The sequence below is a fragment of the Mauremys mutica genome, chromosome 6 (assembly GCF_020497125.1).
Source record: "Mauremys mutica isolate MM-2020 ecotype Southern chromosome 6, ASM2049712v1, whole genome shotgun sequence".
NCBI lineage: Eukaryota > Metazoa > Chordata > Testudines > Geoemydidae > Mauremys > Mauremys mutica.
Window position 1 is genome coordinate 49,290,146 of NC_059077.1, and position 14,855 is coordinate 49,305,000.

The following is a 14,855-nucleotide window of genomic DNA, read 5'->3' on the forward strand; positions in this document are numbered from 1 at the left end:
TTTTGTAGTCAACTGGCAGTATAATAATAATAATGTTTAATATAAAATATATGAGATGGGGTGTTCACTAGTAAATTTTCTGATACTCCAGACACTGTGAGTCTCAGGACCTTGGAGTAGATGATATCATCTCAGCCTGGAGAAGTCTGATCTTTAGACTCCTGGCATCATGCCCATAGTTGACGAAACCTGCTGGCCATTTTTCTTTTTTGATTTCTTTAAATGAATACAAAGAACTTAAAGCTACAGCATCAAATTCAGCCATGGAATAAGTAAGCTCTACTGCGGTGACTTCAGCTGAGTTGCGCCTGCTTATTTCAGAGCTGAATTGGATCCACAATGATTAGGTCAAAATTTACATTTAAAACAGTCTGTATGCTGTCTTTCTTTCTAATTTAAACCGTTTTTATAAGATACCAAATCTTTTAAACATAAAACCAACATAAAGTCAGTTTGCACTGGAAGAAACAGTTTTAAAACATTGCGTAAAATGACTGAAATCAATAAAATAATTTATTTTCTACCTAATCTATACATCTTTTCACCCATTGCCCAGTTACTACTGCCACTGTGATTTCACTCTGTCTCCTGTCAGGAAAGTGGAACACACTGTCTCCCTTCATAGCCACTGTTAGTCATGCTTATTTTATCAACAAGCATAGAGGGATCATACTGCAGCACTGACTGTGCTTCTCTCCTCTTCCAAAAGACAATGCACTTGGGGCTGAGGAGTTGGAATCTTGAGGTCATTTCTAAACTTGGTCTCCTGCATGGCAGCATGAGCAGATTTTGTGTTTTGAATGATCTTCTAATTTTATCTTGATGACATCTGAACGTTGCTTGTGATATTTTTCTTTTTAATTAAAAAGTCGCTTAAGCTGCTTTGACTGTGTTTGGTAGATTTAATCACTCATGGACTTATTGTTTAATCACTTCTAATTTTGCAATGTTAGCGTTTTAACAAGCACTTTAGATTTAAAATTGAAAAACAAATTCTCAGACTCACTGGTGAAAAGATTTTAGTCTGAGGTGCAATTTCTAAGAACTGATAATTTGGGGTAAATGTTCAAATTGGGGAATTGGGGATACAGCTCAGTCTCCGTAACCACCAACAGATCACAAATTCTCATACACTTCATGTTGCAAATTTATTCCTAGGACTGTTACAAGCATTTACAAATGTGCAATAATCTGTCATTAAACTTGTTTTGCAGGCAGAAGGATAAAGAAACTCTTGCTAGTCAGTAACTTTTGCTGTCTCGAAATACCATATTAAGAGGCTGATTAATTTATTTGTGGTGCTGAAAAAGGTCATCTTCGTTTTAGTTGAATTAACAGTATACCTTCTCTGTGTAAGAGAATGGTGATGCTGCAGGTAGAGGAAACAGTATTTCTATAGTACTGTACTTTCATATAATTAGTATTCACTATAAGCAGTTAATCACCAGAGAAGAGCTCCCAGAGACAAAACAAGTTGTTTAGCTTGTCAGCATCAGGGAATCGGAGGTGTTGAAACATGACTCCTTATAGCTGGAAGTGGATATTACAGAAGCTGGTGGATGAGCTAATGCACAATCTTAGTATTATGTGCCAATAGCTCCCCTTGCAGTACAGAACTGTAATTGTTCCTTCAAGTATAATTATGTTTTTAACACACTTCTTGGGAATCTTTCACAGTCGAAAATTATGGGTTTTTTGAGAATTTCTGGAGTTATCTGGAGTCTCTTTATATCCTTATTAACATTTTTCTTTTGGTATCTGGCTTGAAGAGAGGAGGATACAAATACTGGCATCCAACTCTTTTTTTCCCAGAAGAATATTCTATTAGTACTAAATCTCTTATTTTCATTCTGTATAGCATAGTTTTTTAGATATTGGAAATCCTTCCTTTGATACAGATTATCTACTTACTGCCTGGTGCTATCCAAAACCCCCCATATGACGTTTTTCAGACTATACAGATCATTATTTATGACAGACATCTGAGCAAGCTTTTCCTTTGCCTTGCCTGGTCCCCACTTTTGCCTTTTCATTATGATGCTACTATTCTTCCCTTGATAACCTCTTGCCCCTTTTTCTTCTGAGAGCCACTACTGTTCAGCTCTTCCGTTTGCTGAGTGGATGGGAGAACACCCCACACTCAGCCCTACATCAGCTCAGCGGTTTGAGCATTGGCTTGCTAAACCCAGGGTTGTGAGTTCAATCCTTGAGGGGGCCATTTAGGGATCTGGGGCAAAAATCTGTCTGGGGATTAGTCCTGCTTTGGGCAGGCGGTTGGACTAGATGACCTCCTGAGGTCCTTTCCAACCCTGATATTCTGTGAATTCATTATTTATCTGCTTACAACATATGAAATTTGGCAACTCTGTAAATTGTTATTATTGCATATAGATTCTTTCTGACTCTCTCTCCCCTATGTGGTCCAAAGTTCTCCAGGCCCAGGGCCAGGACCCTAAATCTGGAAACAGGATCGTGTTATTAGGCCAGTTCACTCTTTTTTAATTTAATTTTTAACTTTTAACAAAAATGTAAATGTAAAATTGGTCTTACAAACCTAAAATCTTGGTGTTTGAACTATTTTGGAACTTCGCTTGTGTTAGAATCATTGTTAGAAAATTATCTTGTCTCCTCTGGGGTTCCCTGGGATCCTTCATTTCTCCCCTTTTTGGTATATTACATCCCAAATATCCTGCATTGCTAGGATTCTCTGGAGTAGGTGGGCTGTGCATGGTTTCCATTGAAGCCTGTCTGTATCTCCCTTTACATTAGAGTGGGTTGCAAGAGATAAATGTAAGCTGTAACCCTTCTAGGGACTTTGATCATCATGCTCCCACAGGAAAGGGCTAAACTGGAATCCCAAACTCAGATTCTGCACTGCAATGTGTTACGCGGCCATTAGACCTGTAGGCCAGCCTAGGAAATAATAATTCCTCTGTTCAACCAGACTACATAGCTTTGTATATTTTACAATATTCATGAGCACTTCCTTACATTGTCTGTTATAAAAATGACTGGTGCCAGCACACCCAAGTCTGCACCCTCCCAGGCACACTATTTTAAAAAAACTGTTCTAGAATAATGACATCCTTCATTTCTCCTATTGTATAAGATTCCATCTTGAATGGAGTTACTCAGTCAGTCTCTGGCTGCACCTTAAGGAAAAAAAAGGCTCCCCAAGAAATTGTTTCTGGTACTTTTCCACTAAGATCCTCAGCTGTTCTTGGATGGTAGCTTTGAGAGCCTCATGGTTGGTTGCAACATCTTTGTCCGGCTTTAATTCTCATGTACAAGAAGAGCGAATGAGCTGAGACATTAATGGCTGATTCTCCCTTCAATGTATTCCACAGGGTCAAAGTTGTTCTTTATCCTCATCCAAACTTTATACCTACCTGAAACTGATCATTATCTGGAATTCTTCCTGAAATCTCCTCCTTATCCAGGGAAAGTTAAACTACATTACCCTACATGTCAGAAGGACTTGAATTTGCATAGAATGAAAATATTTAGGGAAGATATCTAAACTTTTTGTAGACTTTGAGGGTCAATGTACAGGAAAGACCTCTATGCCTTAGTGAGGGCAAAGACTTGGTCTGTGAATAATGACTAAACGTGATGCCTGATGCCCTTATTCTAACAGATATGTTAGAAGCATTGTAGAGCACAAAGAGAAAGTTCTTAGGCATCACATGTTCCTCTGAAACAGTCCTTCACTGACTCCTGCTGCTCCTCAGGCAAAAGGTCCAGCAGTGAAAGCGTCCGTTCCCAAAGATGAAACTGGTATAGAACCATTACAGCTTGGTAGCAGGAGACATCCCTGGAGTCCCAGAGAAATATACTTTCCTTCCCCCACATGCCACCTTCTTCATTGCCTTTTTCCAATGGAAGTTCTTCATCTTCTCCCTAGCTGCTGAGACTACCAAAGATCCAAGAATAGGATAGCTGAAGAAATACAGGAATCCTGGTTGAAGTATTTGATGTAGCCTATAAGATTTCATTCAGACAGCTGGTGTAAGCAGTCAGCCTTCTTCGATGCTGACATGAACCAGAAGTCCTGGGCTGGGTCTAGTAACCCTGCATTAATCAAAAGAGTAACTTTCCTTTTCCTTTAGTCTTCAAGATGCCAAAAGAGGTGATGTATTTTTATGGACTGTAATGGTCTCTGGCTCCAAGGAATCTTCCATACATTCCAACAGCTCCTGAAGCTGTTCATAATCTTGTGGTTATGCGGATGTAGCATGTGGACATGGTTATCACTCCTGATCTTTAGGAAAAGAATGATGCAAGTCACCCACCACCTCTTCCTCCTCACAGGCAGAGGAGGAGTCACAGATGCTGGTTAGCGGTGAAAAAGGAGAATTGGTGGGGTTGTGACAGATATGGCTATGTCCTGTCACATTCTTGGGAGACCTTATTGAATTAAGTTTAAGTTAAATTAATAGATTATGTATTATTGTGGGCTGGGACTTTAGGTAATCTCTCCAGGTGGAAGATGTGATGTGAGGCGTGGTAGTTCAAAGGACTATATTGAAAATGTGCCAGACAAGAAAGGACATTTTGGACAATAAGTATGAATTGGATTTCCTGGGGAACACCAGGGAGAGGTTAATGCAAATTCCTCACCTCTGGTTAGGCAAAAATCGAGCCTTCCGAAGCTATGTCCTGAGGAGAGGGTTTTTGTCTGTTGATTACCTGAACCCAGGGATTGGAGATCAAAGGCCCAAGCCATATAAAGAAATGGCTGAATTGGCCAGCCTGGGTTCTGGTTCTGAATCTAAGGCAGTTATGAACTTCTAACCATGAGGAGAACCCAGTTGTGGGTTTTGAAAGACTGACACCTACCAGAACGCAAGGGTTGGAGTCAAGGTGACCTCTGATAAGGTTTTTAGAATTCATGTAGGTTCTTTTATTGTTTTTAATACGTTTTCTTGGTAATGCTTTCACCTTTAGGATAAATGTGCTTACTTATAAAGAGCTGCATGGTAACTTATAATTGCTGGCATTTATGTTGTTCATAGCCTTTGAAGAGAAAGCAAAGCGCATATGCTGGCCTTTTCAAGCAGCCTGGCTTGCTGAGAATATCACAGCATAAGGCAGGGAGCTACACAGCCTTAAAACCTCAGTCAGGAGGGAGATAGACGCGAGTCTACACCCAAGAGAGGAACAGTTGGGAGCCAGAAGCCTTTAAGTAGGTGCCTTCAAGGGACCATGGAGGGGGATTACAGGTGCAGTTACCCTGAAACTATGACAGGAATGTGGTGGACATTGCACTCTAACTCTCTTAGGAACTTCTGGTTTGTAAGGCCACTATCATAAGGCAAGCTTAGAATTGTAGAACTGGAAGGGACATCGAGAGGTCTTCAAGTCCAGTCCCCAGCACTCAAGGCAGGACTAAGTATTATCTAGACCACCTGTGACAGGTGTTTGTCTAACCTGCTCTTAGACATCTCCAATGATGGAGATTCCACAACCTCCCTAGGCAATATATTCCAGTGCTTAACCACCCTGACAGGAAGTTTATCCTAATGTCCAATCTGGTGCTGCCTCTGGGCCTGAGGTGGGTAGTGAGCCTTCCTGAGACAACACACATCAGTTCTGAGAACAGGGTCTTGTTCTCTGGTTCTTTAAGAGGCAACTTAGCCATGATGCTCCTGGTGCCAAGCATGGGGTCAAACTAAGCCAAACAAGAAAACAAAACTTTAGCTAGAAGTGTCATAAATTAAAATCCTTAATTAACTAAACTACAAGGAAAAAAAAGATATGATAGAAACTTGGGAGAACCCCAGTACAGCTCTCTGGGAATGGAGCCAAGATTTTTCTATCTGCAGCAACCTTTCTAACTGTAGAAAGGAAGAAACTGAAGCAGTTGGAACTGCACAGCCCTTATATAGTCTTGGCTCCAAACATTCGGTGCCAAGAAGGGGTGCTCTTTACTGTTTTCTGGATGTTCCTGAATCTTGCTAGCATCGGGGTGCATAACCCACCTTGGAATATGGAAAAACATTTCTCAAAGGAATTTGATTATGACCATTTCACAGAGAGGTAAAATATGAAGATCTGAGGCTTTGATTAATAAGGCCTCCATCCTAAGAAAAGTTTGATGCCGATTGCTGCTGCTTGTGTCTATCTAGATTCATATACCTGGTCTGGTGAATTGATTTGTCCAAGGCCATATACTGTCATGAGTTAGTGGCAGTGACAGGAGTACTATTCAGGAGTTCCTAACTCCTACCTCTTTGCTCATTCCTCTTTTAGACTGTGCTAAAAAAAAAATCAAACATTTCCTGGTTGGACATTTCCCAAGACAACTTTCCCATTTTCCTTTGGGTAGGTGTCAGAGTCCACATTCAGTCTCCACTGTTGTGGATGTATTGGTTAGTGCTTCTTTAGCAGTAACTCTCATGTGCTCCAGGTTCTGAACCAAAATCTTGGAGTCTTTTAAAACTCTAAATTCATGACATATCATGTGCTGGCTTTTTTACTTTAATGGCACCTATGTTTTGTCAAGGCACAGTAAATCTTGTATGACACACAGGAGAAATATAGATATGTGAAAAAATTTTCATTTCACTCTATGACATTGTATGCAGATTATTTAATGAACTAATTAACAAATAAACTACATATTTCCACTTGTGGTCAACACACCCTGCTCAAAGCAAAGGTGGGGATAGGACATGGAGCTGCACAAAACTTGGCAGCAGTGGCAGGGATGGAGTGGGTGCACACTGGAGGACCCTAAGGCCAACTCTGGGCCCTTCACCTTCTCTCCCTTCCACTTCCCTGTGTTTGCTGTTCTGGCTGCCATCACCTCCTCTTTATGGCTGCACCTTCCCTGCTCTGATCCAGCAGTGGGAGTAGGGACATAAGAGGCAAAGGTGCCACATTGTCCCTTGTGGTTAGCAGCAACAATTACAGACTACTTCTGCTGCCCAGTTGGCTGTGTGAGATCTAACTGGGCTGCAGGAATGTGTGAAAAGGCTGGTAAATGTATGAACGTCGGCAGCCATAGGGCCTGGGGGACGTGGAGTGTCCACAGTATATAGATGTGTGTTTTGTACAAAATTGTGTGCATTTGCTTTAGGTAAAAGGCATGTAAAGCTAGTATAGCAAAAACAAGCAAACAAAAATAACTTGAAACAATTGACCAAGTGCATGCAAACCAGTGAACTTCCCAACACAAAACACTCCTCTACTCAAATGTTTGCTGGGAGTAGATTTCTGCTATTTACCACCCTTACCACCGTCACTGAAAAAATAAGACTACAAACACCTCCCTCCTTCCCAGGTTACTTGCTACCAGAACAATCCTCTGGTCAGTCATGCTGCATCCTCCCATAGTCTAGATATTTGTGAGAGAAGATTGCTAGCCTTTCAGGCACTAATTCTTCCCACCGACACAGCTGGTCCTCATATCCATTAAATGCTTGATAACCTGTTCCTTCTGGCTGCTGGATCAAACCAGGGGAATCACCTGGCTGATTTAGGGCACCATTGAGAAGATGTCCTATCATTCAGCAGACCTAGACTGGTAAATTAAGGTAGGAGCTTACAGGGAAAACAATAGCTATCTGCAGCTATGCCATCTTTATCAATTCCCAGATGAACTACATTAAAATGGACTTTAGGTTAAGAGTAGATTAGGGTAAAATGCGTTACAGGGATGGTATAATTGTTACAAAACAATGCAGGAAATTCAGACAAGGTTAAATGTAAATCAAAATATGTTAAGGTACAGAAATGCACAGTTTGGGCATTCAAATAGCCTTCACTCTGCCCGGCAGTGATGCTATGAAACAACAATATATGTTTATGATTAAAGTATTTTAGTGTTCATTGTCCCAGAATAAACTTGGTGCCTTGGTTAGTTTTTGAAAACAAATATTTAGAATTAATGGTATTTTTTACCATTATTCTTCATTACAGAAAGTTCCTCCTTCCACTGAGGCCACAGGCTTCCCTCAGTTAAGATGCCCTCTTTCAAAATAGCTACTGCCTTCCATTGTTCCCAATGGTAATTCAGACAAGCTGGGGAAGATAGTGGCCCTTTGCACTGTCAGCAGGCAGAGAGGAATACGGTAAGTGGAGGAAAATGGAGGAAGTGGCCATCTGTGCCCAAGGACAGCCTCTGGCTTCAGTCCCAGCAATAGGAGATGGCAGCCGTTTGAAAGACGACAATTCTTGGCTGAATTATCTGAAGTAGAATGTTATTCTTTAGTCTTTGCTGAAGGCAAAACTTTCAGTTATGTAGAATAATGACAAAGTATGACCATTAATCTTAAAAAATGTTTTTCAAATGTAGTCTATACACAAGATTTCAGTGAGTTAATTATATGGGAAGCTTGAAGAGTCTGTTTTTTCATTACTGAGATCTTTTGGGCCAAACCATGACTGACATCAGCTGCTACATTTTTTAAAGGACACATTTTTTAATTAATTTTAATTCAATTTAATTAATGGATTTGTAATTTCTCAGAAAATTTATTCTATAACTCAAAGATTAAGTGCTGTAATTTTGAGGAGGAGATGCTGCATTTTTTTATAGATAAAGTGGTAGAAATTTTGCTTTAAGTGCAAAATTCATCTCATTCTTAACTATGGATATTCAACCAGTACCTCCATAATACTAAAGCAGAGTAAATCCATTTAGAATCAGAGTAATCTATTCAGTGATTTTGGGATCTCAAGGTGCTCAAGTATCACATTGAAGATACACAGATACCAGGGTGGGAGTAAAATATAGAACCCTAGATGTGCATTAAAGTCCTACACTAGAGTATCACAAAACTAGTATATCCTAGATTTTGCATTTGTACCTTCAATTTGGCTGAAAGATGTGGAAAATAAGTTGCCATGGAGCCTGTAATAGCTGCATAGAGGATGCGATTTAAGAGCATACATTAATCCTTCCAAAATTAGAACAAATTTAAGAAGCATAAATTAACAAACTTCTCTTTAATGTCAACTGTTGACCTACCCCACTGTAGTCTAATGATCTGTCATCACAACACAGAGGGCATGTTGGTCTGACAAGCCACATGTTCTTGAGGATGGCAAAATATAGTTACTGGATATTGTTAGCTCCTCGAATGCTTAATTTGCCACATGTTTTGATGCTACTGGAGTATGATGCTTATGTCAGAGTAGAATTTAGTGCTGTTTTCTAAATGTATGCAGAAAATAAGATAAAAGAGAGACTGTAGGTAGTTGGTTTTTTTCTTGTATCTAAACATGACATTCAAATGTTAATTGGATGAATAAATCTTGTTCATTTTACAGACACGAAAATGTCAATGGATTAGCACTATTTATCACAGGATAATGGCCTTCTGACACCCGATAAATGCCAAGATGAAGCTACTTATTGGAAATAGATCAAAATATTCTATTGCTATTTGTCAAAAACAAATATTGATACAAAATTGACATGCTTATTTTCAAAGTGGTTGACACTAATCTTGTATCATAATTCTATTTTAATGCCACAGGTAATATCCAGGACATAACAGTAAATACTGCATGTATACAGTTGGGGGAAAAAAGTCTGTAGAACACGAAAAAGTATTTACCTTTTGTTTATAGAATTTTGTTTCTCATTCATGATTTGTATTTGTGAAATATTTGATAATAAAAATATTTTGCACTTATGTATCATTTGTCCAAGGAGCTCATCTTTACAAAACATAATTTAGTCTCACAGCTCTCTTATAGTGTGTTAGCTAAATTATTCTCTCCATTTTACATGTAGGGAAACTGAGCAGCAGATAGTTTAAGGTATAGTTTTAAGTGCACATACAGATCAGGGTTTGAGCTGTGCTGCTTGGGAATTACTGGCACAGAATTTGACCAGTTATGTTTTTGCTGTTGTCATGTCTGTTTTGATTTTCAGATAATCAGTATTTTTCAGATTTATATGAAGCATTCGATATATTTAATGCAAGATCACTGTGAGAGTATTGTATGTGTCTTTTTACAGATGGAAGACCTTTAACTCTGGATGAAATTTGGGAAGGCGTTCATGAATGCTACCGGGCTCGTCTACTGGAGGGGCCCTGGGACACCATTACACAACAGGTTAGATGCTACTATTCTTTTACAGTATGGAATTCATTTACCAAGAGAGTAGATAGCATTAGATTCGCCGATTAAAATAGAAGAGGCTTTGTGTGTATTGTGCAGTGATTCATGGGGTGGTTACTAATTATGTTATCAAGAAGACTAAAGTGTAACTTTCAATTTAAAATAAACGAATAATTTGTAAAATTGAATGACAAAGTTAGTTTGTTAGTCAAATAATCTGTTATTGCTGACTAATGTGTTTAAAAGTCAGTACTTAATGAAGTCAGTGTTTTAAAAGAAACAGTAGCTCAATACTGTACTTGTAACTTGTTTTACTATCCTCTGCTAAAGGTGATTAAACCACGTATATTTTAAATGGCAATAAAAGTCACTAGAATTAGTATTAGTGTTCCAATACAGTTATGGGCTTTTCTCAAGATTCCAATAATTGCCCTCTAGAAAACGGTCTGGATCAGGGGCGGGCAAACTTTTTGGACTCAAGGCCACATTGGGTTTCGGAAATTGTATGGAGGGCGGTTAGGACAGGCTGTGCCTCCCCAAACAGCCAGGCGTGGCCCGGCCCTACCCCCCCACCCACTTCTTGCCCCCTGATGCCCCCCCCCCGGGATCCTAGCCCCATACACACACACCACCCCCGCTCCCTGTCCCCTGACCGCCCCCAGAACCCCCGCCCCTGACTGCCTCCTGCTGCCCCATCCAACCCCTCCTCTCATTCCTGACTGCCCCCCTGGTACCCCTGCCCCCTCCAACCACCCCTTCTCCCTATCCCCTGACCCCCCATCCAACCCCCCCTCCTTCCTGACTGCCCCCCTGGGACTCCTGCCTCCATTCAACCCCTGTTCCCTGCCATCTGACCACCCCGACCCCTATTCACATCCCCACCCCATGACCACCACCCCGAACTCCCCTGCCCCCTTACTGCTCTGCCTGGAACACTGGTGGCTGGCGGCGCTACATCCGCGCCACCTGGCTGGAGCCAGCCACGCCACCGCGCAGCACAGAGCACCAAGTCAGGCCGGGCTCTGCAGCTGCATTGCCCCAGAAGCTCACAGCCCTGTCACCCAGAGCATTGCGCCGGCGGTACAGTGAGCTGAGGCTGCGGGGAAGAGGGAACAATGGGGGAGGGGCCCGGGGGCTAGCCTCCCAGGCCAGGAGCTCAGGGGCCTGGCAGGAGGGTCCCGTGGGCCGGATGTGGCCAGCGGGCCGTAGTTTGCCCACCTCTGGTCTAGATTGTGCATGACAAGGATGGGCCTTGTGGTAAGGCTCTAAGCAGGACTCAGGAGATCTGGGTTCAGTTTCTGGCTTTGCCACAGGCCTCCTATATAACCTTGGACATGTTATTTAGTGTCTGTATTATTGTAGAATCTCCATGTCTCAGTTCCCCACTGCAGAATTAAGATAATACTACTTGCTACCTCATCCCCACCTCCACCCCAGCCTTTTGTCTGCCTTGTCTATTTAAAGTGTAAACTCTTCAGGGCAAGAACTCTCTCTTATTCTGTGTTTGTACAGTGCCTAGCTCAGTGAAGCCCTGATCTCAGCTGGGGCCTCTAGATGCTATCATAATACAAGTAACAAACAATAATGAAGCACATTCATAAAAGATGCACAGTCATGGGAATTTGAGCTGCGTTCATGTTTGCACAATCCCAAACTATTCTCATTCTTCGTATCACAGCAGTGCTTGGAGACCCCAACTGAGATTGTATGTATGCTGTTTGTTGTGCACTTCTAGGTCTTGCCTGTGAGTTTGCAGAATACAACTGTTGTTAATAAATACCTGTAGTCAATGCATTACTTAGTGTGACCTGTCCATTGCAGACTAAGGATGAGCAAATCAGAGTTTAATAAAATCTGGTAGCTGATAAACTGGTGTTCTCCAGTGGATATCACGGTTCAAATTGTAAATTTTCTTCATTTAAAGCTGGATAGTGACTAGTTCTACATTGGGCAAGAACAATGCAATTAGCCTTCCTTTACGCTTATTTGACAGAGTTAGGATCACCCTCAGTCCTTGCATTCCCAGTGCACAAGGACCTGAGACTCTAATGCCAGCAACAGTGCTAGGAACCCCTTAGGGCTAGGGATGGAACAGGCCCTACACCCTCTGTACTTTCCAACAGAGCTGTCCTGGCATGTAGAACAATTGCATGCTATAACCTGTAAAAATGTGTAGCAGAAGCCTCTGCTGTGTGCACTCCATAAGCAATGTGCCTTCTTAGCTGCCGCACCTCTATACCTCCCCTACCTGTGGGCTGTGGCTTAAAGCCACAATCAGACTCTTTTGTGAAAAGAACAGTGTATGCCACACCTACGGCTATATAGGAAGAGTAAATCGTAATACAGATGTTTCTGAGAATAAAGGAAGTTTCAGTGACAAAATATGTGTGTACTGTGTAAAATTAGAGTAATGGAAGCCAAAAGCAAAGCTGATGTTTACCTGTAAAGGAGCAATGAAATAAAACTGCCCTGAGATACATAACACCAAATGGTGTGCATGAAACACACAGATACACACAAGCTTGTGGTAACAAGCTTTTTGGCTGGTAAAATATGCTTTGCACTGAAGCTAATGTCTTTGTGGCACCTTTCCAGGAATAATAGACTACATTTTAGTCCAATGTCCAAAGTGAACTTAAATATCAGGGGAAACCATTTTGCAAAACAGAGACAGTTATAGTAGCAAGATATTAATTGAATATAATACTACGGTGATTTCCTATGAAATGGGGAAATTGCAGAATGAGTTTAACCCTCTTTTCAGGAATAATACAGACTATGGGCCTCAGGGTGATGGCTCAAGGGAATTCAGACATCAGTGTGATACAAGGATTGCTGGCAATTAGGGGCTAAGCCCCACCAATAAGACCACTAATTATTTTGGATATATATTTTAATAGTTTTATACTTTCATTAATTTTCTGTGCAATATGTTCTCCCTAAGGCTGTTTGTCACTGGTTTAAGACTGGAATTCCATTGAATTCAGCATGGTTGCGCCACTTCACAGCAGTAATGAACTTGATCCAAAGTCTCCAGTTGCACCCTGGTTGTGAAATGGGGTACTGATCCTGCTGAGTCCCTCCTTTCTGTGTATGGCTATGAGTGAGAGCCTACAAGAAGAGCAGATTTCTATGTGCGGTGGTGTTAATTTTAGATTAATCCAGAGAGAAGCTGAGTGTTGAGGGCTCATTAATAGGTGATCCAACCTCCTTTGGTCTGGTTGAAAAACAATAACAAGGCAGTGGAGAGTCACGTGGGAGGGAAGGAACCAGTGCAGTTAGTGGTGTTGCCAACACTATCACATATTTTTAGTGCCAGCTACCACTGGTGTAACAAACACATTTCCCCTTGTAAAACTGGGAGATAGGAATGCCAGACCAAATATAAAAAACTACCATACAAATAAGACTATTCACAAAGGAATTACAGAAGATGATAAACATACTAAGCAATTGCCTGCCAGTCTCACACCAAAACAGGAGCTAGGACTACAAGAAAGTCTTTTCTAGATCTGAGAGTTGAACTGACATGCACCCTTCTCTGTCTCCTGTCTGCTTATATGGGCTGACGCACTTGGTCACATGAGATAGATTTAACTAGTTAGGGACACAGGTCACTTGGTGGATGTCACTTGCTGTCTCACCAAATCAAACTCAAAACTCTCAGTATGCCATGAACAGCAATCAGAGAAAGTTCATAGTATTCAGATAAATCAGAAAAAATTCTACAAACCATTCACCATTCCAACATGAACAAAATTTGAGCAAATCACATCTGGTTCACAGTGCCATTTGAATTCAAACTAGAGCTAATTTTGATATTTGGATTCAGTAGTTGGTATACTACTAGTAGTAGAAAGTCATATCAAGCTTCATTTGTTTTACACATTTAAGATTTAACTCCATTTTAACATACTGGGGGCTTGTATTCTAGGAGTCTTACAAAATCTTGCTGCTATACTTTGCACATATGTGTTGCAATGTCAGTGATTTACAAGCTGTGTGATTAAATGCAGGCATGTATCTGAAACCAGCATCTGAGATATGAATCAGGTCTGTAAAAGCATAGCTGTAATTACTAGGATGTTGGAGCATATGGTTAAGGTAACCTTTAAACTAATTTCAGTTACTTTAGATTTATTATGGGAAGTCATGTTCACTTGCTGAGGAATTATCTTGAAATATTTTTATTGACTAGCCTGTTTTTTTATTGCAATAGGCAGAAATCAACTAGTTAATTTCTCATAAATAAATTAGCTTGATAAGTTGCATAGTGGTTTATAAAGATAGTTGATAAACTGTGATGATTTAATTGCACTTCCTCTCGTAATAATCTTTAAATCTGCCAGCTGAAGTTCCAATGATTGGCTTTCTTCCGTACTGAATCTCCCTGGAATTTTCAGTCATCCCTTTTCTACATCATCAGATAAGTTGCTTTAACTGCTCCCGTTTTAAATAATACAAATCAATTATACAAACACACAGCTGTTTAACGAAACTTCTAAATGTTGCTACAGGTCTCTGTGGGTATTTCCTGATGGCTCATAATGACATCAATTTAGCGCACCTGGTAAGATCTGTGTGAATTGGAAGTGACTTAATGTGGCAATGACAAGAAAATTAAGTAGTATTTATGGATTACTGATGCTTTTTCAAAATTGTTGCCAAATCTAATTTTGGCTTCTGTTAAAGTCAGTAATGGAGGTGCAGACGTCACATGATTACGTCCTAAAAAGTTTAGTGTTAATTTGTTGAGTGTTTTCACAGGTATCTTATAG

The 14,855-nt window shown here is 40.6% G+C and overlaps 1 protein-coding gene across 11 annotated transcripts in view; it reads left to right on the forward strand.

The window, feature by feature from the left end:
• ATG10 (autophagy related 10) overlaps nucleotides 1-14,855 on the forward strand; it is a 159,679-nt gene that overhangs the window by 108,341 nt on the left and 36,483 nt on the right. For all 11 annotated transcript variants that reach the window (XM_045021163.1, XM_045021161.1, XM_045021162.1 and 8 more), the window contains one exon: nucleotides 9,974-10,071. In XM_045021163.1, the coding sequence (XP_044877098.1) occupies nucleotides 9,974-10,071 (98 nt within the window). The remainder of the gene's footprint in view (nucleotides 1-9,973; nucleotides 10,072-14,855) is intronic.